The sequence below is a fragment of the Trematomus bernacchii genome, unplaced genomic scaffold (assembly GCF_902827165.1).
Source record: "Trematomus bernacchii unplaced genomic scaffold, fTreBer1.1, whole genome shotgun sequence".
NCBI classification, from domain to species: Eukaryota; Metazoa; Chordata; class Actinopteri; order Perciformes; family Nototheniidae; genus Trematomus; species Trematomus bernacchii.
The window spans coordinates 806,087-833,078 of record NW_022987589.1 but is presented as its reverse complement, the minus strand read 5'-3'; the positions used below and the strand labels follow the sequence as shown (position 1 = coordinate 833,078).

General features: G+C 39.1%; 2 protein-coding genes across 5 annotated transcripts in view; both read left to right on the top strand.

Moving 5' to 3' along the window:
- The window catches only part of nin (ninein (GSK3B interacting protein)), a 42,181-nt gene extending 29,837 nt beyond the window's left edge, over positions 1–12,344 (top strand). Inside the window, exons 19-28 of one of the 4 annotated variants that reach the window (XM_034129027.1) lie at positions 2,024–2,191; positions 2,272–2,388; positions 2,788–2,859; positions 3,703–3,822; positions 4,492–4,671; positions 5,465–5,563; positions 5,643–5,744; positions 7,213–7,305; positions 11,628–11,741; positions 11,945–12,344. In XM_034129027.1, the coding sequence (XP_033984918.1) occupies positions 2,024–2,191; positions 2,272–2,388; positions 2,788–2,859; positions 3,703–3,822; positions 4,492–4,671; positions 5,465–5,563; positions 5,643–5,744; positions 7,213–7,305; positions 11,628–11,741; positions 11,945–12,145 (1,266 nt within the window). In that variant the 3' untranslated portion in view covers positions 12,146–12,344. Of the gene's footprint in view, positions 1–2,023; positions 2,192–2,271; positions 2,389–2,787; positions 2,860–3,702; positions 3,823–4,491; positions 4,672–5,464; positions 5,564–5,642; positions 5,745–7,212; positions 7,306–9,801; positions 11,517–11,624; positions 11,742–11,944 lie in introns of those variants that run through there. The other 3 variants (XM_034129026.1, XM_034129028.1, XM_034129030.1) reach the window with 3 other exon arrangements.
- Positions 12,345–14,272: 1,928 nt separating this feature from the next.
- Positions 14,273–21,402, top strand: sav1 (salvador family WW domain containing protein 1). The gene is made up of 5 exons (XM_034129042.1): positions 14,273–14,588; positions 16,244–16,729; positions 19,009–19,279; positions 19,666–19,821; positions 20,089–21,402. The coding sequence occupies exons 1-5, from the start codon at positions 14,495–14,497 to the stop codon at positions 20,291–20,293; spliced, it is 1,212 nt and encodes a 403-aa protein (XP_033984933.1). The 5' UTR covers positions 14,273–14,494; the 3' UTR covers positions 20,294–21,402.
- The last annotated feature ends 5,590 nt before the right edge of the window (positions 21,403–26,992 follow it).

The following is a 26,992-nucleotide window of genomic DNA, read 5'->3' as shown; positions in this document are numbered from 1 at the left end:
AGAGAGAAAAAGCAGCATATTTTTTATTTTTTAGAAGCTTTAAAACAGGGGTGTCAAACTCAATTTCATCGCGGGCCACATTCACATAAAGGTTGCACTCAAAGGGCCGGTTGTAACTATATAGTTGAGTTTGAGACCCCTGCTTTAAAACATCATTTTAAGACGTATTTGCTTGAAGAATTAATACAAATTAACAGATTATCAAAATATTTGTTAATTGGAATAACTTGAATATAATTTGTCTACATTTTAAATAAATGTTAAGATTGTGTATTATTGGACTTTTGTTTAATCTATTTATACATACTCTAATTTATATTTATTTCTTATTTATTTTCAGATTTTTAACCATTTTTATTTATTTAACACTTTGTTTGGATTAAAAAAGTTAAAAGAATATACTGTAAACAAGTTATTTATTCGTATATTATTTTTTTAACTTTTTTTATTTGACTATTAATTTTTACTAAATGTATTTATATATTTGTATTTATTTGTTATTTAATTTTAGTCCGTTGAATTACATTTTAAAGTTCAAGAAAAGACAAAAATAAAATCAACAAATGCATTTCAGTTATCGCAAAAAATGATTAGATCTCGATACTGACCTTTTAATAATAATAATAATAATGTTTCAAGGCAAGTTTATTTCTATAGCACCTTTCAACACAAGGCAATTCAAAGTGCTTTACAAACATGAGAGCATTAAGAAAAACATATTATAAAATGGCATTTAAAAGCAAAGGTTCATGAATAAAAGTCACAGTGTGAGATACACACATCTGAAATGTTTAGGTCTGACTCTCAATCATTGATAACTGTTTAGCAGAAATAGTTTTCACTTTCTTTCTACTTTCTTTGTAACCTGTTAAGCCCCAAAGCCCCCGTCGGCGGGTCTTTTTTTTTTTCACAAAAAAAGGTCAAATGGCACTGATGGAACCATATGTACCCAAATGTGCCGAAAGCTTATTCCGCCTGGACTTTTTTTTGCTAAATTTCTCTAAAAAGGTCAAATTTCACTTGTTTTGCCTCAATCTTGATACAGGGTACTTATTATATGTTATAGTTTGGATTTCTAAAGCGTTTAGTCTACTAACTCATCATTCAAGGGTGGTTTTCACTATAAGTAATGTTTTTTCTTTAGGCGGAGGTAAGAATTTACCTTTTTTTACTAGGTTCCATCTGAATTCACTCTGACACAGAAAAATCTATATTGATTCTGACACGTCTACATCCAACTCACAGATGTAACCTTGCTTTGATAAAAGAAATTATTCATATAACCCTTTTAGAAGTTAAGTTGTAGTCATTTGTTTTGGGCATGTCATTTTCGAGCCTGAAACATGAAAAACAGGCTCAGGGCTTAACAGGTTAACTTATCCTTTAGTTACTTCAAGTGTTTCATGCTAAGGTCTCAGAGGCAAAATGTACTGTCTGTGCCACGTACCCACCTTAAGACCCGCGGTGATCGAGCGTTCGCAGCAGTGGCTCCTAAATTATGGAATGCTCTGCCTGCTCATCTCCGGAGTCTGTTGTCTCGTTTAAAACTATTTTAAAGACATTCCTGTTTGGTCAGGCGTTTGGGTAACCGGTGTGCTTGATCTTATTCCATTTAATACTATGTTTTTATTGTGTGTGTTTTAAATTTCATTTGTAAGATTTGTTTTATTGTGTTTTTATTGTGTCTTAATTATGCTCTGGTGCTTTTAAGACTTCTTAACATGTGGGTTCATTGATCATTGTACGCCTCCTATGTGGATGTCTTATTGTTTTGTCAAGCACTTTGTCTGTGAAAAGCGCTTTATAAATAAACTTGACTTACTTACTAAACGAACCCCCCTTTGGAAAATGTTAATCTGCAACCCAATATTCCGAAAATTCAACGGATCCTGGCCGTATTTGTGTAGCATATAGAATTTAGTTTTGGACCCCATCTGTAACCCCAATGCACGTAGGGGACTTTAACCTACGGGGGTGATTTAAAATCTGTTAATTAAACCTCTATGTATTTCCCCCTCTGCAGATTTCCGAGCTGCGTTCCCAGAGCCGGCAGCTGGAGGAGCAGAACGGGAAGCTGTCGGAGAAAAACTCCCAGAACCTTTCGGACGTGGAGAATCTTCAGCAGCAGCTCTCAGACCTGCTGGAGGAGAGCCAGAGGAAGGAGGCGTTCACGGCCCACGAGAAAAACAAGGTAACCACAGCTCTGGAACACACTGCTTATCGTGATGTGTTGTGGGTCGTAGTGTGTAGTTAATGTGTGTTTTGTGTTAGTTGGCAGCGTGTGTGTGTGCTCTGGAGTCAGAGCTCACCAAAGCTCTGCAGGACTCTGCACAGCTGCAGCAGGCCGTCTCCCAGCATGCACTGCAGCTCTGTGAACTCAGAGACAAGGTGAGCATCAGGCTAATCCGGGAGCTAATGCTACATCGTCAATATTTATGGAACTGATTCAAACCAAGGTTATTTCTCTGTAGGATCCTTTTTTATAATGAAGAAACAAACTTTTAGTGGACGTATATTGATGAAGGATTACATTTCATCACTCTTACTCAATAGTGGACCAATTTTTCCCCGTAAATGTCCCTGTTGCTGGACAAATGAACGAATTCTGATTTCCCATTAGTCACTAAAACACTCAGAAAATAGGGTCCATGTTTAAAAACGAAATGTTCCCTGTCAGGTCTGTAATGTAATGTGCTGAGATAGTGTGGTGTGGTCTGGCTTTAGCAGTGAAGGTGATTATAATAAGTATTATTTTCCTTAAACTTGTGTTGTTTTTCTGGTCCTCAGGCGGACAGAGTGGACTCCTTGGAGAGTTTGGAGAAGGAGGCTCAGGATCAGCTGTCTGCCGCTCAGGAGAAGGTGAGTCTGCTGCAACATAAAGTCATGTTTAGTATTATTTCAGTATGTGTGTTTCACAGGAGCGTTCATCCTTATTAAACTGATGTATAACTGTGGTAGCCCGTGAACAAGTTAAAGCCTCAATGAGAAGGATTTGTACGTTGCCCCCTTTGGAATGAGCCACGTCCTCTTTCCCTCTATAATCAAGTTTTTTACATTGTTTTCCATTTGTATAGCTTCCTCTCGGTTCTTATGTTTTAAGTAGGGCTGTGCGATTATGGCAAAAATCATAATCACGATTATTTGGGTCAATAATTGATATCACGATTATTAAATACGATTATTCATTGACTTTGAAAACATCCATTTATTGAACTTTAAAACAAATACAAATAATAATTTGAACAGTATCTTTTTAACTGTTGATTACCCTGAACGTATAATTCAACTGAAAAACCAATACAAAAATTAATTAAATAAATTATACATTTAAATAAATAATATCTAAATAATAAATACCAATAAACAAGATCAACAAATATTTTGGAGCGCACTTCCACAAGCTACTAAACATATATAAATATGATAAATACAAATAAATCAGATCAAATATGTTGCAGTGCACTGTCACAACCTAGCAAAGCAAAATAATAGTTTTTTTCGATTATGTTGTTTTCGTAATTGCGATTAAAATACGATTAATTGCACAGCCCTAGTTTTAAGCATATTCCATGTCCATGGTGCAGAATACACAAACTCTATTTTTAAAATATTATTGTGGGCATTTGGAGCATAAAGCATGAAGAAGTCCTGAGTAGGCAAAGATTATTTGCATGACTTTTATCCATTCCTCTCCCCCTGCAGAAGGTGAAGCATAACAGCGTCCGTCTGAAGTCTGACGTCCGTCACATGCAGAAGGAGAGGGACTCCCTCAAACAGGAAGTCAGCGTGCTGCACAAACAGCTGCAGAACAGCAACGAAAAGGTACCATTTTAAATAAGTTCACCACTGACTGAGATCCAGATACACCAGAATCAGAATACCTTTAGTAGTCCCACAGAAGGGAAATGTACGTTGTTACAGCAGAGCAAAGACAGCTTCATGTTACGTAGAAGCATGCATACAAAAGTATTGAAGTTACAAACAAGTAGGATTTCAGCTGCCGTTCTCTTGCAGTATACTTGATACTTGGGGCGGAGTGGCGCAGCGGGCTGTGCGTTTGGGGAACTCCAGTTCGAAACCCGCTCCCGCCGCCACTGCGTCAGGCCGTTGTGTCCTTGGGCAAGACACTTCACCCGGATTTGCTCCTGTGGGTATTGTCCACAGTACATGTATGATATCAATGTGTACTTGTAAAGCGCCTCGACTTTGAGGTGTGAAGATGGGCGGTGTGGCGCAGTGGGCTGTGCATTGATCATCAGATCAAGGGGGTGAAACCCGCCGCCGCTGCGTCTGTAAAGCCGTTGTGTCCTTGGGCAAGACACTTCACCTGAATTTGCTCCTGTGGGTATTGTCCACAGTACATGACCGTTACATGTATGTGTATTGTGTATCTGTAAAGCGCTTTGGGTCATGGAAAAAGCGCTATAATAAATATAAGGTATTATTATTATTATTATTATTGATGTTTTCCCTGTTTTTATCTGCCCTCAGAACCAGGTGCTGGAGATGGCGCTGCACTCGAGCGGCGTTCAGAGCCGCAGCAGGAAGCTCTTCAGGGAGGAGATGTCCCGTCTGCTGCAGCAGGAGCAGACGCTGCTGAAGGGAGAGAACCAGCGGCTGCAGACGGAGCTGCGCAGCGCCAAAGGAGAGCTGCGCAGCTCCAGAGACAAGGTGAGGGACGACTGTACACGCTGGGAATCTGCAGCTGAATGCCTTTATCAGAATCAGAATCAGAAACAGGTTTATCACCAGGTAGGTGGACACGTACGAGGAATTTGAGTCATAAACGTTTTTTTTTTTTAAACGGATAGCGAATCATTTTAAGAACACTATAATAACATTACAAAAAAATAAGAAAAAATATACCCGTAAGAACCCGGACCCATTTCTACTTTTGGGGAAATTAAGGGGAACATAATTTAGACTAAATAGACCACCTAGAACACATTTCTGACAAGTAACCCCCCCTAGTGTCAAATACCTGAAAAGTGACATATACAGTATGTCACTTTGGGCTTTAATGGTAAAGTAACTCTTATTTATAACTTAATTAATGAGGATGATTTTTTGGTTTAAATTAGTTTGAACATTCTTTGAATTGAAGAATAAAGAATATATTAACTCAATATAATTGAATCAGCTAAATTAACTGAGCAGATCATAGTCATATTTCTGATTGTGCATATATGTCACTTTGGGTTTACTGTGAAAGTTTAGGGTCAAAGTCCCGATCAGTGTCACAGCGATATTTATCTCATTTGTTTCATATCAATTTGATCAAGAAATGTTTCCACAACAGGTTAAATGTAATAAAGGACATGTTGTTTCTGGATCTTATCTCATCCGGTCTTATCTTATTGTTTCTGTATCTCATCTCATCGTGTCTTATCTTATTGTTTCTGTATCTCATCTCATTGTATCTTATCTTATTGTTTCTGTATCGTATCTCCTCTCCTGTGTGCAGGTGTGTGAGCTGGACGCCTCCCTGCTCTCCCTGGAGGCTCTGCAGCAGGAGAACGTCTGTCTGAAGCAGCAGCTGGAGACACACCGGGTCATCAACACGGTACAATAACCTTAGATCTTATCCTCTAAACATGCTTAATATCTGTGTGGGTTCTTATTTCCTGTGCTGTGTGTTTCAGGGCTCTGCAGCAGCACCCTCTCTCTCAGATCCTGAGGCTCTGCAGAAGGAGAACGAGGCTCTCAGGACTCAGGTGGCTCGACTGTCCGCTCAGATAATCGAGGTAAAACCTTTTCAGCCTCTTCATTTACGGTTTGAATGCCTCCACACCAGCCTTTGCTAGAGGAGTAAGGTTCTCTCAGGCTGTCTGTCTTCAATTTTGAAGCAATTTGATTTAAAGGGGACCTATCATGCAAAATGCACTTTTGTACGTCTTTTATACATGAATATGTGTCCCCGGTGTTCCAGGGAACTCACCAAGTGTCAGAAAACACAACCCTCTCTATTTTCCTCCATACCCAAATCTCTAAAAAAGGGGCTGCAACGGATCTGATAAAAACTGATCCAGATTTGAACACTGTCCTGACGTCAGGACGGTGGCGCTACGGCTATTGGGCCAACTCCACCAATCAGGAGGAGACGGCCACGGCCATTGCCGTTCGAAAGCGCTGGAGACGCTGTAGTACATATGCCAGGCCTGTAAGTGGCGCTGTAGTCTGCCACAAAAGCAGCGAAGAAGACTTGGTTACCATGGTTACCCTTCTGTTTATTCTCCGCTGTGGCTTTTTTTCTCCCTCCCCGAGGCAAGCGTTTGCTCCCGCTGCTTTAATTCAATGCAATCCCTCAAGCACTGTGATTCTCTCCGGTTAGTCCACCAGCAGATGACAAACACCCACCTCTCCGCCTCTTCCAAGGAACGAGGGGACCGTGCGGCAGAGTTTCAGTTTCTTTCGCCGGTCAAGATGTCCGTTAAAGTTTAAATCTTCCGGACAAAATTAGGAAAGTGCCGGTCAAAGGTCTTCTTTGTTATTTATTGAGCTTTAAAACAAATGAATAACGACTCTATATAATAAAACACGGAGGACGGAGATCTCTTTTTCTCCCCCTCTTCTGACAGCCCAGCAGCTGATCAGAGCACGTCTCCCCTCTCCTGCAGGGGGGCGTGGTCAGCAGAATCAGACCCGTAGACAGCAAACAGCACATAGAGCGAAATGAGGCATGGCTAAAATGCATGATCTGTTTGGTATTTTGAAAACAGAAACGTATAAATATACCTTATATAGGTATGGCCCTACAATATATCATTTAAATATAGCATGATAGGTTTCCTTTAATCATTTCCAGAAGAATCAGTAACAAAACAATTTTTACTGCAGGTTTTTGTTTTTGTTAACTATCATAAACCTGATTTCCACCTACTTTTGCCAGGTTTATATTTGAAGAATGGAATTGTAGCTTTGATTTTTATTGGATACTTCCTACATTTAGTGTGTGTGTGTGTGTGTGTGTGTGTTGTGGGGACCTAAATCTGTACACAGTCACGTGTGGGGACTCGCCTCCCTTATTGCCCGAATGCCCGACTGCCTCTGACGGCCTCAAATCGGGTTGGTGTGTCAGGGGCTTTAGGGTGAAGACTTGGTTAGGGTTAGGCATGCGTTGGTTATGGTTAAGGTTAGGATAAGTCTCCAGGAAATGAATGTAAGTCAATGTAATGTCCCCTGAAGTGATGTATACATTGTGTGTGTGTGCAGTCGTTTCAGGCTCAGCTGGTGGGTCTGCTGCCTCCGTCTCCTCACAGGATCCCCAGAGGAAATCACCGAGGGGAGGAGCCGGACAACATGCAGGTACACACACACACACACACACCTGCACTACACCTACAGTATATTACTATTGTTTTCTTTAATGTTTAAAAAGTCTATGTTTCGTAAGGGCTTTACATTTTCCTCCATATCTCTGACAGCATAACGCAAATTGGTATTTCATTCATAAAACAAAATATCCTAAATGTGCGCTGCAGAAACCGTGTACTTGAGGAACGCATTATCATTATGAGTGTACATTTTTCCTGAGTCTTCTTTAAAATATTATTTAGAGCATAAACTCTGCGTTTGAGCATCTCTCCACGGTGTGTTGATTTCACTTTCATCTCCTCGACTTCCCTCACTGGTCCTTTTTCTTTTGTCACGTGTACATTCAGCATAACTGGATATAAGATGGGAGCTATCACTACATCTCATGGTGGAAAAGGGATATATGGGAGCTGTTGTATTTCTGTCACTCTCACGCTGGTGTCAAATAAATCACTTACTTCAGGTGCTGAGAAATATATATAAATAGCAGAGGCTAAAACTAAATTTAAGGACTTTTTCTGCAAAAAAAACACAACTGTATTGGTCATTGCAAATGCCTGAATTTCATATTTAATATCTATTGTGCAAGAATAGAAATTAAAGCTGCTTGTTTTTAATTATAAAAATTCTCGAAGGAACTAAAGTGAATCCATGTCTTAAACTATTCCATGTAGGGTCCTTGAAATTTGAAGAATGTGAGTCTGGAAAATCCTTAAAAAGTCCTTGAATTTAATTTTTAAGAATGTTGTGGAACCCTGCATTAATCTATTATAAACACATCATTTTTTATTACATGTTTCTGCAGTTCTGATCAAAAGCATAATCTCTAGCACCTGATGATCTGAGTGTATTTAGCTCTTACAATCCTCTTTTGGTTTTATTTCACATCCTATGTTTGTGTTCGCGCTGGGTTTGCTTTGCTGCTTGTTTCTCAGATCCACCCGTCTGTCCTCACCTGCTCATCAAGTGTGTGTTAGTGTGTGTGTGTGTTTGCTTTCTGGGTTTGGTGTGCATGTTGTCTTTGCTTCTTTCTTTAACTTTCCTCCTGGGGACTGCAGTGGTGTGATCCTCTGGGTGTTTCTCTCCATTTGTCACGTTACACACACACCTCCGTCTCATCCTAATTATACAAATGTAGTTTGTTCAGGTGTGTTATCTCATCGTTGGTGTGTTTTAAAAAACCATCGGAGTCATTTATTTGCAGTATAAACACTGATCGTCATCCCCAGTTGTTTATACTAGACATTTAACTATATATTTATACATTTAAGCCATGAAATCTTCCCTTTTTGTCACTAGTAGCCGATGTATTCAGTCAGGTTGTATTCCCATGATGCAACTTGTAATGGACAAATTGTTATAAATAAATCTGAAACACCGGAGCAACAGAAGACTTTATGAAGCTTAAAAGAAGCACAATTTAGGACCAGTTAATTAGACGTGGTGCCTCTTTAACTATATCAATGTATAGAGTACACACCTGATACAAAGTGGGATATTATGATGCAAGTGCAATTACTTTAGAGACATTACTGCAGGAAAAACGTAGTTTAATGATTTATCAATTATTAAAATAGTTGCTAAATACTTTATTGATCCCGATTTTGGAAACCATTTTGTTACAGCAGCATGTAAACAAGGTTAGCAAGGCATCGCAAAGAATAGAACAATGTACATATTAACAGTGAAATATATATATATATACAGAATAGTCCAACTTACTACTAAATAAATATAACCATAGGATACTTTATAACTTATGACAAATCAAAAATGTCAATGCATTATAATCAGAATTCTACACATGACAGGATTATTATTATTAGGTTATTTTAAAACCCTATAGTTGTATAAATAATCATGTGAATACACAGACAAACTAAAGTGGACCTATCATGCTATATTTGAATAATATAGTGTAGGACCATACCTATATAAAGGCATATTTATACTTTTTTTTTTTTTAAATACCAAACAGATCATGCATTTTAGCCATGCCTCATTTCGCTCAATTTGACAATTTCTAGCTCTGTTTTAGCAAGGGCAGATTCTGTGAGAACAGCACCATCTACAGGCCTGGCATATGTACTACAGCGTCTCCAGCGCTTTTGAACGGCAATGGCCGTGGCTGTCTCCTCCTGATTGGTGGAGTTGGCCCAATAGCCGTAGCGCCACCGTCCTGACGTCAGGACAGTGTTCAAATCTGGATCAGTTTTTATCAGATCCGTTGCAGCCCCTTTTTTAGAGATTTGGGTATGGAGGAAAATAGAGAGGGTTGTGTTTTCTGACACTTGGTGAGTTCCCTGGAACACCGGGGACACATATTCATGTATAAAAGACGTACAAAAGTGCATTTTGCATGATAGGTCCCCTTTAAGTCATATTTAACACATTAGTTTAGCTGTTTTAAGGCATGTGTTTTTTAGTTTTAGTTGCGTGTTTTAGCGAGGCTGGAGCGTTGGTGAAGTTTGCTGCTTCTCTCTGCAGGCGCCGGTCCAGGATCAGAGGGTCGCTCACTCTGACAGCTACCGGAGGATCGGAGGACTCTAACAGCGCCGTCTTCCTCCTCCTCTTCCTCTTGCTCTTCCTCCTGCTACCTCTTTTTACTGCTGCTCTTCCTCCATTCTGCTCCTCTTCCTCTGCTGTGTGGCTGCTTCTTTATGGGAGACTGTGATCAGATGTGTTGCCTGATTTAAAGGCTGAATGTGTAATTGTTTTTCTCTGCTGCTAGGTGGCAGGAAAACACAGAAAAAGGTGGAAATAGGACCTTTTTCCCCAATGGGAATTACGATGGAAATGACATTTTTAAAGTTTGAAGGACATGCCATATGAAATTTATATGGACGCCCTGAGAGGCAAGTGAGGAAAAAAACACTGATTTAAAAAAAGAAAATGATTATGATTTCAGAAAAGGTGATAATACAAAGTTTATTAAAATACATAAAGAATAATACAAATAAACTCAAGTAACATTTTCTCAAACCAGTGGGGTGAAAAAAGGGTTTAGCTGGTAATGTATTTATGTTTTGTCGTTTTATTGGGAAGCCATAAACGGGAATATTTCAAACATTTTTCGTTCCTCCATTTTCCGCATTATAACGGGTTAGTTATGACATAAGAGATAATGACGTAATGAATTTGTGAAATATAAATTCAACATCATACTCTCTAAAAAATAATAATAATGGAACTCCGCTTCATGTAGGAAATAAAATGTTTAAAATATGGCCATTTTTGCTTTCCGTAGTTTGCATCCCAATTAAACACAAATAAAAAAATCGGTTCCTTAAAAAATCAATATATACATTTTAGAATATATACCTTTTGCCGGGAAGATTTCACTACTTAATTATTATTCCATCTTAAAAAAATGAAGTGTATGATTAAAAAATGTTATCAGGATCAGTTTGATGATTTTGATGAAAATTATCTCACATTTTTTGTTCACGTTATTTAGGTCATAACATTTTAAAATACAATGTAAATAAATCCTCACTTGCCTCATGAAACATCAGTCGTTTCTGGACTTTTAACTTTTTATACTCAATCCTAAAATACTATGTAGTTTGAATACAGGGAATGGTTTTTAACGCAGGGTGAATTTTGTTTAAATGCACTTGAACCGTTTATTCTGAGACAGGGTCTTTTTATTAAAATAAATCCTCAGAGGCTGAATGTTTATTTTTGCCTTACGATCATCGAGGAGCCTTTTCTAACAATCAAACTAATCTGTAAAAATAAGGAAGCGTCACTCTGTGTCCACGATGAGATTTATTCATTAATTGTATTTTATTATTAATGCCTGTAATTGTTATTTTATTGTACACATACTACCTGATTCTGCTGCTGCACAACCAAAGTGAACCACAGCTTCCTAAGTTATTATTTTTACTGTTTAAACACAAATAATGAATGTTTATCTGGTATTTATTATTATTATTATTATTAATGATTGTTTGTCCCCAGTAGTCATTTATAAATGTGTTGTTTTTGCGCCATGTTTAAGCTCAAATGTGTAATATTTTTATTTTGTTATTTATTTTTGATAGACTCCTCATTAAATGTATTTTATTTATTATTATTTATTGTATGATTTAAATTATTTTTTCGTAGAGGTATCTGGAATACATGGCATAATTTTCTACCTAATTATATTAATGCTGAAATGAAGATAAATAAAGTTTTAGCTCGTTAGAAAATGATCTGCTTGTTCGTTTTATTTTCTCACACATCAACTCAAAATGGAATCCAATTCATATTTCATTCATTTTTCATTTGCATCCTTGTGTTGATATCCCTGACTGTCCCAGCAGGATGAGAGGCAGAGGAAGATGAAGATCATGGAGGAGAGAATGAGGGAAATCGAGCTCTCGCTGAGTAACGTCAAGCTGCTGCTCAGAGAGAAAGTCGCTCAGCTCAAGGAGCAGGTCGGTTATATTAAGATTTTATAAATGAAATTCATTGTCATTTATTATCTGTCTTTATATTTGTTAGTGTCATAGAGATTTCTTGCTGTCATCTGTTGCAGCTCTTACTCAAACTGATGATATCATTTATTCAAGCTGTACTTTAATTAGATCAATGATGCTTTTACTAATCACCAATCCTTTCCTTTCTGTGATGTTTGCAGCTTCATAAAAACGGTAAGGCGGACGTGTTGATCGGAAATCTGTACGATGAGAACGATGTGCTGCTGAAGGTTCTGGAGAAGACCAAGCAGCGGCACATTATTTCAGAGAAGAAGAACTTCCTGCTGGAGGAGAAGATCAGCAGCCTCAACAAGATCATGTGTGACCTGACCCCCCCGCCCTCACTGCTTTACCATTACTAATGCATTCACTACATAAAACACTGCAGGTACTCGGGACACTCGAATCATTCCAAATGCATCAAAAAGCAACCAGAAAATGCACCGTTTAATTTAGGGCTGTACCAAAAAAACTAACTACGGTTATTGATTGTGTTCCGGAACTTAGTGACATCACTGTGTGACACTCGCGCTCCAACACATTGTGTGTGACAGGCTAAGGGGCGGGACATCTCTCAGTGGTTGACCAATCACAACAGAGTCAGCAGGAGAGGACTCTTTAAAGTAGAGACTCTACATACTGATATGCACCTGAACATCAGCAGGAGAGGACTCTTTAAAGTAGAGACACTACATACTGATATACACCTGAACATCAGCAGGAGAGGACTCTTTAAAGTAGAGACACTACATACTGATATGCACCTGAACATCAGCAGGAGAGGACTCTTTAAAGTAGAGACACTACATACTGATATACACCTGAACATCAGCAGGAGAGGACTCTTTAAAGTAGAGACACTACATACTGATATACACCTAAACATCAGCTGGAGAGGACTCTTTAAAGTAGAGACACTACATACTGATATACACCTGAACATCAGCAGGAGAGGACTCTTTAAAGTAGAGACACTACATACTGATATACACCTAAACATCAGCTGGAGAGGACTCTTTAAAGTAGAGACACTACATACTGATATACACCTGAACATCAGCAGGAGAGGACTCTTTAAAGTAGAGACACTACATACTGAGAAGATACACCTAAACATCAGCAGGAGAGAACTCTTTAAAGTAGAGACACTACAGACTGATATACACCTGAACATCAGCAGGAGAGGACTCTTTAAAGTAGAGACACTACATGCTGATATACACCTTACGTCAGACATTTGAAGCAATAGGATCTTCAATGTGAGGAAAAATACATTTGGTACAGCCCTAATTCATTGACTCAAAAGTCTGTACTGCTTTTACACATTTGAAATAGATGCAGCAAAATGCTTTCTGTTGCATTTCCTCTGGCATGTTTTTATCTTGTTAAAACCTAAAAAGTGACCTTGATAAAAAAGAGAAAACCAATACTGAATTGCACTTTTTATAAAGGTGTTATTTTCTCTGTGTGTAATCTGTTCTCTCTGTCCTACTTAAGCCCTTATATACATATGATTACAATGTAAATATATATAAGTATTATGTGAAAGGGAAAAAGATGAGTGAGATAATGTAAACAGAAGAGACCTTTCAGTCTGTTTGTCTTCACGTCCTGAATTGTATAAGTGAATGTCAAGTTGCTGTTCTTCCTGTTATTTAAAAACATGTTAAACTTTTATATGTAAAGCTGTGCAATGAGTTATTTTTGAATGAAGGACCTTGTCTCGATAATGAAGCACTAAAACTGAAACAGGGTAATGTTTGTTATAAATAAAATACATGCATCATGTCTCCTTTGATTTCTGTCTGGATTATGTTCTGTCTGTGCTGCTGTTTGGATCTTTTTGTATATGTACTGTGTTTATATTTTACAAGTACTGTGTTTTAATACAATTGAAGGTACTTTTACATGCTTATTTTTATGTTATCGGACTTGATACTACATTTCTGATGTATACTTTTTATTTCACTCTGGAGATACTTGTTTTTTTCCCCAATATTTTATACATATTCAAATGATATATTACCTGCTTGATCTTGCAAATCTACATCACATGTTAAAAATATTCATGGATCACTGAAATCCACTACATTTATTTAATACCTTTTAGTTAGTTTACAGATTTGAATTAATTATGTGAAATATAATCTGAATATAACACTTAAATCAGTCTTTAGTTCCACCTGGAGTAAATTCACAAGCTACCCTGCAGTTTACAAAGTCATACAAACTAGCTGCACCTTTACCAGCTTTGATAACACTTTAATGATCAATCATTATAAAACATATTATTCTGTAATGGACCAATATGGAGAATGAGTCATTTTACTTTTGGTCCTTTAAGTATATTGCGATGCTAATACTTATGTACTTTTACTTGAGTAACATTTTGAATGCAGGACTTTTACTTGTAACAGAGTATTCCTACACTCTGGAGGCTGAGCTCCCTCCAGGGGGGCAGGACTCTGCAGCTCCAGCCCAGGAGAGGAGGACTCTCTGTGGGTGTGGAGCTTGGATCACAGCGGACCAGACCTCCGTAAGGAAAGGGAGCTAAAAGCTAGCCGGCTAACTTAGCTGCTAGCTAATGTAAAACGCTTTAAAACATGTTTACTTTCCTTCAAACTGAACGGGACGGTCGCAGGGTCGGAGGGTCTTGCCATGACTTATTTTTTTGTTGTTGTTGTTGATGTTTTTGACCCGAGCCTGGAGTTATGCTCTCTCGAAAGAAAAGTAAAAAAGAAGCGTCGAAACCAGCCGAGGTTCACGGGAAATATGTGAAGAAGGAAACGTCTCCGCTGCTGAGAAGTAAGTAAGCGACAAGTAGGCATGTTAGCTCAACGTTAGCATCCGTTAGCATGCTAGCTCAGTTAGCCTGTTACTTCAATTTGGCTTCAGTTAGCTTGTTAGCTCAAAGTTTGTACCAATTAGCTTGTTAGTTCAAACGTACCTTCAGTCAGCCTGTTACTTTAAAGTTAGCGCCATTTAGCCTGCTAGCCCCAACTGTATACCAGTTACGATGTTAGCTCAAAGTTGGCATTAATAAGCCCGTTAGTTCAGCGCTAGCATCAGTTAGCACGATAGCTCAAAGTTAGGACCTGTCACTAGCTTTTTAGCTCAACGTTAGCATAAATTAGCCCGTAGCTCAAAGTTTCAGACAGGGTGAAAAGAGGTGCTGTAGTAAAGGCAGTGAGAGAAAGAAAAGAAGCATTAAGTTACATCACATTAGCAAACATTATTGTATGAATAATTAGGAGTAATGCGCCACATTATTGTAATTTTAAAGCTTGTAAAAAACTGTTTGAATTTGTGTTAACCGTAAACACATTGATAGGTAAAGTGCTAGCTAGCATCTGCTGGCTGCATTAACGTCAGAGGAAAGTCCAGATATTACGTTAATTAAAAAGTTAACACTTTATTTCATTTGTTTGTACCTGATGCTATGCAGTGTTCATAGTTAAATAAAGTCAGATTTGTAGCTTAAATGTGTCCATTGGTAAAAATGGTACGAGTGTTATCATCTGTTAAATTGACTGTTAGTTAATAAAAATGCCTCTAACTGACATTTAATTTGCGTTATGTAGTTAATTATTACCGTACCCATTAGTTGTATCTCTTTGTCACTTATAAGCAGTGGGGCAAGAAGTACAACAACATGTATTACAAGTAGTAATGATATGTACATAATTGAAAGTAAAGGTCCTCCATTCAATATGAATGGAGGACCTTATTAAGTATTTTAAATAAAGTTATATAAAGTCTCAATTAAAAGTATTCAATATTCAGACAGAATAGTCCCGTTTGTGTAATAACGTTCTCATAGAAGGTTTTATTATATTGTATATGATGTACTCTTGGATGGTTAAATATACACTATAGTGAAGTACAAGTTGGCATGGTGCAATATGAAAATGTGAGGTCATGCTTATCCTGAACCAAAATAATTCATAATAGCATCAAGGTTCAAAGTTCTTTATTGTCAATCTGACATAGCTACAGAATAATTATGTAGTTGAAAATCTTATGTCACAGGCTTCTCCAACAATGCAACATAATAACATAAGACATTGACAATGATCAAAATACACAGAAAACTCTTAAAAATGACATTAAAAAATCCTGGAATAACTCAACCTCCCATTTAGTAAAACAACTAATATTTGTTGTCACAGATGAGACAGTTTTTTTTGTAAGAGCATATAAACAATCCTGCAAAAATATTCATAATAAAATATGTATATAGTGTCTTTCAAACACAGTTATAAGTCAAAGTCAACTTACAGAGTACAGACAGACAGAGAGATTGAAATACCGTTTCCCACAATCCCGAATACAACCGAATAAAGTGTTAATAAAAAAAATAAAAAGTAACATTTCAGACTTGATCTTACAATAAATTATTATCGTATCGTTTATGTGTTATTGAATTGACAGGTATTAACAGTTTCTGTGTTTTCCTACAGATCTGATGCCCTCGTTCATCCGTCATGGCCCCACGATACCCCGACGCACCGAGGTCCCTCTGCCTGACATGGGCCCCTCTTCCTACCCTGTGGCCCCCGCCCGGGAGCCCGTGGTTTCCCGCAACAAGAGCTTCCTCCGGGCCCCGGTGCAGCGGCCCCCCCACGAGGTGGCCCGCCGAGAGAGCCACCGCATGTCGGCCCCCCCGTACCTGCCCCGCAGTCTGGGGGATCTGCCCCATGAGTACGGGGGCTCCTCGCAGTCCTTCCTCACCGACGTGGGGCTCCTGTCTGAGAATGGAGACGCTGGCCGGTACTACTACCCCCCCGAGCCTTACTACGACCCCCAGCAGCAGCAGCAGCAGCCCCCCCCCAGAAGGGGCCCCGAGCGCTTCCCCGAGGACTATAGATACTATGAGCACAATGAACACAACTTCCAGAGACTTCCACGACAACACACACCCCCGGCTCCAGGGAGACCCCCCTCAGGTAAACATGATTTCACTGGTTTCTTATTCTTTAGGAAGGTATGGACAGACATATCTGAGTTAAAGATGTGACAACGATCAGAAGAAGGATTCTTGATCTTTGGACGTAGTTTTGGAAAGTAATGCGTTTATGGTTTATGGATATGAGGACAGTATGTGATATTCAAAAACGCTGAATATTGTGATTTACCACGCACATTGACATTGCAGTGGCGATCAAATAATATTGAACTGGTTTTGGAAAATACTTGGTAGTAGGGCTGTATGGCACGAGTAAGAAGTGATGACTTCGCATATTGCGATAAAACATATTACTTTTGTAGTAAGTGCAATATCGCTTTCTTCTACTATGAGTTTATCGTGCAGGTTAGCAAAATAAAACCTGGCTTTTGAGAAATAAAAGTTAAGCCGTTTGTTTGATGAAGAGTAAAATCAAGGCTGCAATTCTACAACTTTTCATATCTGTATTTTTCGGAAAAAGTTAATAGTAGATATTGCCAATTTTGGGCTCCTCGAAGGATGTTTTAGTATCCGTACTGATGTGGGCTTGTTATGGATTTTATTATGCACCGTAAATAGACCTCTGTGAAAGGAATGCATGAGCTTCTTATTTCCTTTTCCTGAGGGATGAAATATTTAGCTCTACAACAGAAACACTAGTGTAGTATGATGGACTATTTTCTCACATTTTACGGTCTAAATGAAAAGGAATTTGCAGATTAATTGATTAAGTCAAATGTCATATGAGTACAGTATAGTATTTCTTCCAAGGAAATGGCGTTAAATAAAATAAATGCAGTTTAAAATGACATATGTGTAGCGCTTTTTTATAATACTGCTTCACTTGAATGATCTGGTAATTTCCTTGTACTCATTTTAATTAGAAATATAAAAAATAGCTGATAATAATTTTCATCCCATATTTTAAACTGATTATTTACACAAGTCTTTGATCTTTTTTTTCATCAACGGCATCATGAATGTCCTTTTTACTTTCTATAACCAGAAACATTCTTTGGATATGTGCTCATTGCAAAAGTACATGGTTTCTGAAAGCTGATACTGCAACATAAAAATAACTTCTGGAAGCAGGGAAATGTAAAATGAGTTTAAACCCGGGTGTTTTTTGAAGGAAAGAAAAAAGGGGGAAATATTTAGAAACAGTGCTGCATTCAGTTCATGTCTGCAGAGAGTTTGTCTCTCTGAGAGAAAGGGCAGAGATGATGATGAAGAAGAGGAGAAGGAGGAGGAGGATCCCTCACATTCCTCCTCCCTCTGCAGCTGGCTGAGTTGCTGTCATTCTGCAGAATTTGTCAGATTGCAGCGGCCATTTTGCTGAGAAACTTCATTCCTCTCTCGAGTTTAAAACGCTCTCTGCTCCTCCTGCTTCACTCCTGAGTCATGATCACTCTCTCACTGCTGAACGCCCAGCATTTCCTCTCATTACCCAGCAGGAAGGACACTTCAGGAGCTGCTGGAGGAGAGTTTGAGAATTCAGTACGTCTGTTTTACTGTTCAAATGTAAACAAACATTTATCAAATATGCCGGTTAAATAAGATGCTCCGTCACAAAGGGCTGCAACAAATGCTACTCACAAACCATCAGAGCTTTCCAAAGTTTTACTGATAAATCGACTTATTTGAATATGAAGGCATTGTACGGGAGTAAAAGCAACTTATGAGTCAACACTAGAAAAGTTTCTATATTAAAAGGGACACAGGGATTTTAGCCTTTGCAGACCATTTACATGCACAAAAAAGAACACACTACAAAAAACTGAAATACTTTTTTTTTTTTAATTTTAAATGTGCTCATTGCAAAGGTTTCCTAGTTTCTAGAAGCTGCCGGGAAACATTTTCTTGCAACGGGAAATAAGTTGTTTTCTGATGAATATTTATTTTATTTCAGAAGATAGTGAAATAAGTCTGCTACTCTCCAGAATTGAGCGGCTTGAAAAACAACATTTCTTCATCTCTACTGTCACAGCAGAGTCAAAGGGTCAAACAACCAGAATCTCTTCATACTTAGAAACTGCTTCCTGGTTTAAATAGAGATGCATTGCATTCCTCCTGATCTACATTCAGCTACAGCATCAGAGCGACCTTTCTAACCTCCTCCATCCTCTCCCCTCTAAACCACAGTTTCCCACACAGGCTGTTTTTAGGAAATTCCTCTCAAATATTTCCTTTTTCCCCCGCGGCTGTTCTCCCCGGCAGCTGCTCGGCTCACGTCTCTCCCTCCGGCTGAATAAAAAAAACCAAGATGTTTTGTTTCCTCAGGCATCGGGCGCATCCAGGCCAAGTCTATGGGGAACCTGTCCAACCTGACGGGGGACGACGGGCCGGTCCCCCCCGGCTGGACGGTGGACTGGACCATCCGCGGCAGAAAGTACTACATCGACCACAACACCAACACCACGCACTGGAGCCACCCGCTGGAGAGGGAGGGCCTGCCCCCCGGCTGGGAGAAGGTGGAGTCGGCCGAGTTCGGGGTCTACTACGTGGATCACATCAACAAGAGAGCGCAGTACCGACACCCCTGTGCCCCCAGGTACACACCGTCACAATTTGAATTCATTTATTAGTCCCACAGAGGGTATGTTTACAGTGTTACAGCAAAGTGATAGTACTGAGACAAAATACAACTGTATTTTCTGTTGGACCTGGGTTGTTTTTAAATCCACTAGGACGAAATTAGGAACTATACCAACTGATCCGTTTTTCTAATGATAAACGGATCAGAACTGGGTCTCGTCTGCGTTTTCTGCAGAGGTTGCCCATACCTGTGGCTCTTAATATACTGGCAGACTGGGAATTGTAGTCTTTCATCTTCCTTGAACTACAGAAGTGGTTGCAATAGTATTTGGCCTTTTACAACTTAAAGCTGGCTTTTTAAAACATCCCTCATAACGACTGTATTCCCTGTGTGTGTTTCAGTGTTCCTCGCTACGACCAGCCCCCCCCTCTGCCCCCCCCGGTCGCCTACCAGCCCCGCCCAGAGGAGAGGAACCAGCAGGTGCTCGTCCCAGCGAACCCGTACCACACGGCAGAGATACCGGACTGGCTGCAGGTGTACGCCCGCGCTCCACTCAAGTGAGTACTGACAGCACACATAATAACCTTCTGCAACAGTTGTTAAAGTTTGATCCAGGAAATGTGGAAAAATGCACATTACAATTACCTGAGACTGATATTCTATCTTTGAACGGATTTATCTTTATCTGATTTTTAAACTCCCAATTATCAGTGTTATCCTCGAAAATCACACTACAGTGTTAGAGTGAGCAGTACAAATCATACAGGCTTTGTGATCCAACCCTTCACTTCTCAAAGGACCCTGAATATCTTCTTCTCTCTCAGGTACGACCACATCCTGAAGTGGGAGCTGTTCCAGCTGGCGGACCTGGACACGTACCAGGGGATGCTGAAGCTGCTCTTCATGAAGGAGCTGGAGCACATCGTCAAATCCTACGAGGCCTACCGGCAGGCGCTGCTATCGGAGCTGGACGCCCGCAAACAGAGGCAGACCTGGTACCAGCAGAAGAACTACAGCGGGAACATGTGACCCCAGTGTGTGTGTGAGTGAGTGTGTGAGAGCGTGTGAGTGTGTGAGAGCGTGTGAGAGCGGGGACACCACGCCTCTCTGAGGTCTCAGCCGTTTGGGAGCGGTCACAGTTTCACTTTGAAAAGACGATGGACTCCTCGGAGCCTCCTTACCAAAACACATGTGTGCCTTCGCTGGATCCAAATATATCAGACAGGAAGTGATGACTGAAAAACACTCCATGAAGAAAACGCACGCCTGTTTTGAAGTGCTCAAAAACACACGGACATTGTGCCTTTTATTTTATTATTTTTTATATTCAAATAAAACGCAGCATTTTTTTTCTACACCAGTCACTTCACTCTGCGGGAGGAAGTGACAGGCAGCTTCTTCTAATTACTTTCTGTATGAAATACTACGTGACTATTTTTTCCTCTTGCTTTGAACGCCTCGTAAAACTGAAGCCACACTTTGACATTAAACAGAAAGTGTGCAATTCTTTTTTTTATGACATATCCTTTATGAGACAATCCACCAAAACTTTGACAGATATTTAAGTTTTGATATGAAACACGTCTTTATTTAAAGATGGTGCTCTTGGCATTACTGTATGTCAGGAATGTGTGTGTGTGTGTGTGTGTGTGTGTGTGTAAAGAAAAATAATAAGCTACTGGAACCTAAAACACACTTCATAAAAAGACACTAAGTTTGCATTTCTCTCTGTTTCCCTTTTTCTGGATATTCCTCTCTCTGGTAATGCCTTGTTTTATGGACTGACGTCTCTCTTCTGCCGGAGGAGTACAGGTTATTAAAAGCAATATATATTTGACACTCATAAATCAGATGTATCCCGTTGCTCGCAAATGTTTTTACACCGGGAGTTTGTCTGGTAGAAACGGTGGAAACTTCCCTATCACCTCACTAAGGTGGAAAAACGTGTTATATTACGTTAAAAATGTTAAAAAATAAAAGTGCTTAATGGGACCTGTTTGAGTGATTATAAATCCAAACATTTCTGAAAGGCTTTCTGGTGAGGAAGAGGAGAACTTATCTTCATCAGTTTGTACATATCTGATTTTGTGCATTTCATAAACAGGACAAAAGCAATAAAGTCTGCAGTGGAGAAAATATATCTGACCATTGGACTCCTTTTGATTACTTCCTAGTGACATCACTATGTAACACTGGCGCTCATATTGACTAGCGCTCCAACACATTGTACGGGATAGGCTAAGGGGCGGGACATCTGTAAGAGGTTGACCAATCACAACAAAGCCGGCCAGCTAACCAATCAGAGCAGACTGGGCTCTGGTTTCAGACAGAGGGTGAAAAGAGGTGCTGCAGCACAGTCAGTATGAGAAAAATAAAGAGCTTTTTGAACATTATAGCATGGAGACATGTCACAGGAGAGACACTACATACTGATATACACCTGAACATCATCAGGAGAGGACTCTTTAAAGTAGAGACACTACATACTGATATACACCTGAACATCATCAGGAGAGGACTCTTTAAAGTAGAGACACTACATACTGATATACACCTGAACATCAGCAGGAGAGGACTCTTTAAAGTAGAGACACTACATACTGATATACACCTGAACATCAGCAGGAGAGGACTCTTTAAAGTAGAGACACTACATACTGATATACACCTGAACATCAGCAGGAGAGGACTCTTTAAAGTAGAGACACTACATACTGATATACACCTGAACATCAGCAGGAGAGGACTCTTTAAAGTAGAGACACTACATACTGATATACACCTGAACATCAGCAGGAGAGGACTCTTTAAAGTAGAGACACTACATACTGATATACACCTGAACATCAGCAGGAGAGGACTCTTTAAAGTAGAGACACTACATACTGATATACACCTGAACATCAGCAGGAGAGGACTCTTTAAAGTAGAGACACTACATACTGATATACACCTGAACATCAGCAGGAGAGGACTCTTTAAAGTAGAGGCACTACATACTGATATACACCTGAACATCAGCAGGAGAGGACTCTTTAAAGTAGAGACACTACATACTGATATTCACCTGAACATCAGCAGGAGGGGACTCTTTAAAGTAGAGACACTACATACTGATATACACCTGAACATCAGCAGGAGAGGACTCTTTAAAGTAGAGACACTACATACTGATATACACCTGAACATCAGCAGGAGAGGACTCTTTAAAGTAGAGACACTACATACTGATATGAACCTGAACATCAGCAGGAGGGGACTCTTTAAAGTAGAGACACTAGATACTGATATGAACCTGAACATCAGCAGGAGAGGACTCTTTAAAGTAGAGACACTACATACTGATATACACCTGAACATCAGCAGGAGAGGACTCTTTAAAGTAGAGACACTACATACTGATATGAACCTGAACATCAGCAGGAGGGGACTCTTTAAAGTAGAGACACTAGATACTGATATGAACCTGAACATCAGCAGGAGAGGACTCTTTAAAGTAGTCTGTCTTCCGGTTGTTGCCTCTTTTGAATGATGAATACACACTACCGCTGCCTGCTGGTAAGGACAGTTATTGCCACTCGTCGACTGAAGTCTTTGTGGTGTGTTCGTAGGCGGGCGGCGTAGCCGACGCAGGCGACGTAAAAGTCGGGACGCCTTCGTTACACGTTCTTTGGTCTCAGGTTGGTGTGTAGCGGCCTTAAGATTAATGATTCCCCTCATGGGGACCACCATCATGTCCCCATAAGGGAGGCGAGTCCCCACACGTGACTGTGTAAACAGATTTAGGTCCCCACAAGGATGGTAATGCCACACACACACACACACACACACACACACACACACACACACTCACACACACACACACACACACACACTAAATGTAGGAAGTATCCAATAAAAATCAAAGCTACAATTCCATTCTTCAAATATAAACCTGGCAAAAGTAGGTGGAAATCAGGTTTATGATAGTTAACTAAAACAAAAACCTGCAGTAAAAATTGTTTTGTCACTGATTCTTCTGGAAATGATTAAATCAAATTGCTTCAAAATTGAAGACAGACAGCCTGAGAGAACCTTATTCCTCTAGCAAAGGCTTTTTATGAGACACACTGCTTGAATTTATCTCTTGAGCAGGGCTACTCCTGGGGGGAGATTGTATAATTGTAATAAGCCGAAACATTCAATGACCCCCAGGTTAATTTAGTGGGAATGCTGATACAGCATTCCCACTATATGTTATGCTACGGACAAACAGTTTATTATTCCGCCGACTTATTTTGGCCCTCTTCTCCTCCCACATTCAACATCGCAGAAACTCCGTTCAAACATCAAAACGTTCTGCTCGGTCGGGAATCGCAGGCTATTACTTGTATCATTCATAACTTTCATAATTCCAGAGATACATCCCATAATACATCACATTTTTAACATTTTAACTTTAACATTGCGCAGCTCGTTAAGGCAGAGTGCGTGATGTCACAGCTAGAGTGGAGCAAATCTTGAAATTTGCCTTCATATATTTTTTTTAAACTGCCATAATTCCAAAGCCTTCCTGAGACATAATTTTTCATGACAAACGTAGGAAAACATCTCGTAGCTTGAAAAATGACAAATAATTAAGCAAAATAATTAAACAAAATGCCTCTTGAGGGCATGAAGTGACAAAAACGTTCAACATGTCTCCATTAAAACCCATTGTAATTTCAGGCTGATATTTCCTCACAGCAGCAGCCGCACACCTTTAGTTAAACTGCCAAAAAGGCCACATTATTAACCCGAAAGTACACAAAAATTACACTTCAGATACTCAAGGTCCTTGACATGCTTCATGTTTTGAAAGTGTTACAGATATCTGTTATCGTTCTTCCACAAAACGTTCACATGTAAGAGGTTTATCTCTCATTCAGAACAATGCAAACCTTTGATCTCTACAGAGCTCGTTAGCTCAACTATAAACACCTGTGTAATGGAACACGATGATGTCATCACTCCAACTGACAGCAGTCAGTTCTAACTGTTCATTTCATTCTCTCTCTCTCTCTCTCTCTCTCTCTCTCTCTCTCTCTCACTCTCTCACACTCACTCTCTCTCTCTCTCTCTCTCTCTCACACATACTCTCTCTCTCTCTCTCTCTCTCTCTCTCACACAATGTTCCAAACGGCCCAAAACTTCACAGGTTTGGTAACGATAGAGCCATCAACGCATCTAAGCGTATTATGGGGTGTCATCAAATGCCGTTGTCATGGCAACACAATGCTTGCCATGAAACACGGTTTTCTCATAACTTCAGTGAAAATGCTTCAAACGGCCCAAAACTTCACAGGTTTGGTAACGATGCAGCCATCAACGCATCTAAGCGTATTATGGGGTGTCATCAAATGCCGTTGCCATGGCGACAGATCATTCGCCATCAAGTTAGTTCAAAAGTTTGCAGTTCAAATATTCTGCTGCTTTTCCAAGCCTTTTTACTTTCTTTTCTTCTCTCATCACACATTCAAGCCCCCAGTGTTCATGTATCATTTAAATCTAAATTCTTCACTTTCTTCTTACACATTACATTTCAGCATAGCAGTTTAGCGTCAGCTTTTCAGCATAAAGCATTCCCACTAGCAATTTCTTCAGGAATTGCATTCTCTAGTTACTGAAGATGTGTAATTTTTCATGTGAGTGACACTGTAAACACTACCATGATAAGTGTCATTTAAACATAATTTTTTTATTTTAACAGTTTACGAGAGGAGCTTGAGTGAGAGATGATTATACCTGGACGTGTTTCAACGATGGAGCGTGCATCGATCCTTCTGCCTACGGCAGTGAGATCAAAATGTTTAATCCCTAACTAGCCAGTGCCTCTTGATTACATGTCCAGTGTGTATGAACTCTCACGTCTAGGACTCCGTAGTTGCTGTGTGGAGATCTGTATTTCTCCAAATACACACTCTCCCTCATTTTAATTCTAATCATAACCGCCCCCTCTCCAGGCCTAAACCTAAAATGGATGCCTACGTGTTTAACCCTCTTTGTGCTTTAAAGCTATATATTATGCCCACATACAGGAACACGTTAATTGTAAATCAAAACAGAAGATAACACAACAATTTGGAGTAAACAATTTATTGGGGTTAAAGGTAAAATAATTGGATTAAGAAAATACATGGATACTCACCAGGGGCCTCATTTATAACGCCTTGCGTAGGATTCACGTGCAAGGTTGCTTACGTATTACAAAGCAAAAAAATAGGTACAGACATTTTCCGACATTTTCCGATTCACAAAACATTGCGTACCGGTGAGGGAAGTGCGGACACCGCCAACGTTTTAGAGACTGGCGAAAGAGTGGTAACAAAACACAAGTGGAATTTGCACGGGATTTGATCTTGCATTTCAAGCGCTGGTACTCTTCTTCTGGTGTAAAAACATTGGATCAGTTATGTGATTTAATCATTCTGGAGCAGTTGAAACATACATTGCAACATATATTAATGAACATAAAGTCACATGTCCTAGGGAGGCAGCAGTACTGGCTGATGAGTATGTGTTGACGCACAGGCGCATCTTTGGTGAGCGTTATGATAGAAATGAATCTCAGAAAGCAGGATCTTTGTCCCCAAAGTTTGCACAGCATCCTAATGGCACAAGCAATGCAAATGTGTGTCATTATTGCCATCAACAGGGTCATTGGAAAAAAGAATGTCCTTTGGGGAAAAGCAACAATTTTCATGTGAAGTCAGTTGGTTTGGCTACAACTATTCATAATCCCAAAGTTGGTGAAACAGAAGTCTTGGCTCCATTGCAAATGCAGGGTAAGCCAATTGATGTCTCAGAGGTTGAGTCGGGTTATGCTTCGTTTATGTCTGACGGTTTTGACGGTTTGAAAAGCGTCTGCCGGGAGGAAGGGGCGGTGACCGGGGAGAGGACAGAGGCCAGCCCCCTGGGGAACAAACTCAAAAAAAAATTTGATATCATAAAATAAATTAGAGTTTCAATATAGAAAAGGTTAAATATGTCTAAAGATATTCATATGAACGAGAAAAAAGTCAATAAAAGAGGATTGTTGTTCTACTTGGTTAATGTATAGAAACTCAATGCTGCATTGATTTAATTGATTGGAGTTTCTGGGTCACATAGGAAAGCATTGAAACTAGACTTTTCAATAAAAAAGGCTTATTTTTCAATAGAATATTATTAATATAAAACAGCATTAAAATCAAATAAAAAATAAAGACAGCAATAGTGCATTGAAAAAAAGAGTTTCATAATAATATTAATAGAAAATAGAAGAAAACACTTTCATTTTCTTTGGTGTAATAGTGCATAACATAAATATAGCGTGAAGAAATCAAATAAAAATGAAAGCAAATAAATAATAAAATACTTGATAAAAGAAACAAAAAAATAATATAAATAATAATAATAATTAAATAATTATATATTTCATTATTATAATAAATATTATTATTATGAGTACTTTTATAATAATAATATATTATAATTATTAGTTTTATATTTTATTATGTTTTTATTTGTATTATTATAACAATTATTTTTAATAAATGTTTGTATTTTGTATTTATTTATTCATTTTTGAAAACCATTTGGTAGTTTGTATATATGACTACTTATAGATATCTTATAGTTAAATCATTATTATGTTTTAAAATCATACTTTAACCTACGAATGCAGCTACGAACTACTACGCCAAAGAACTCCAATACCCACAATGCCTT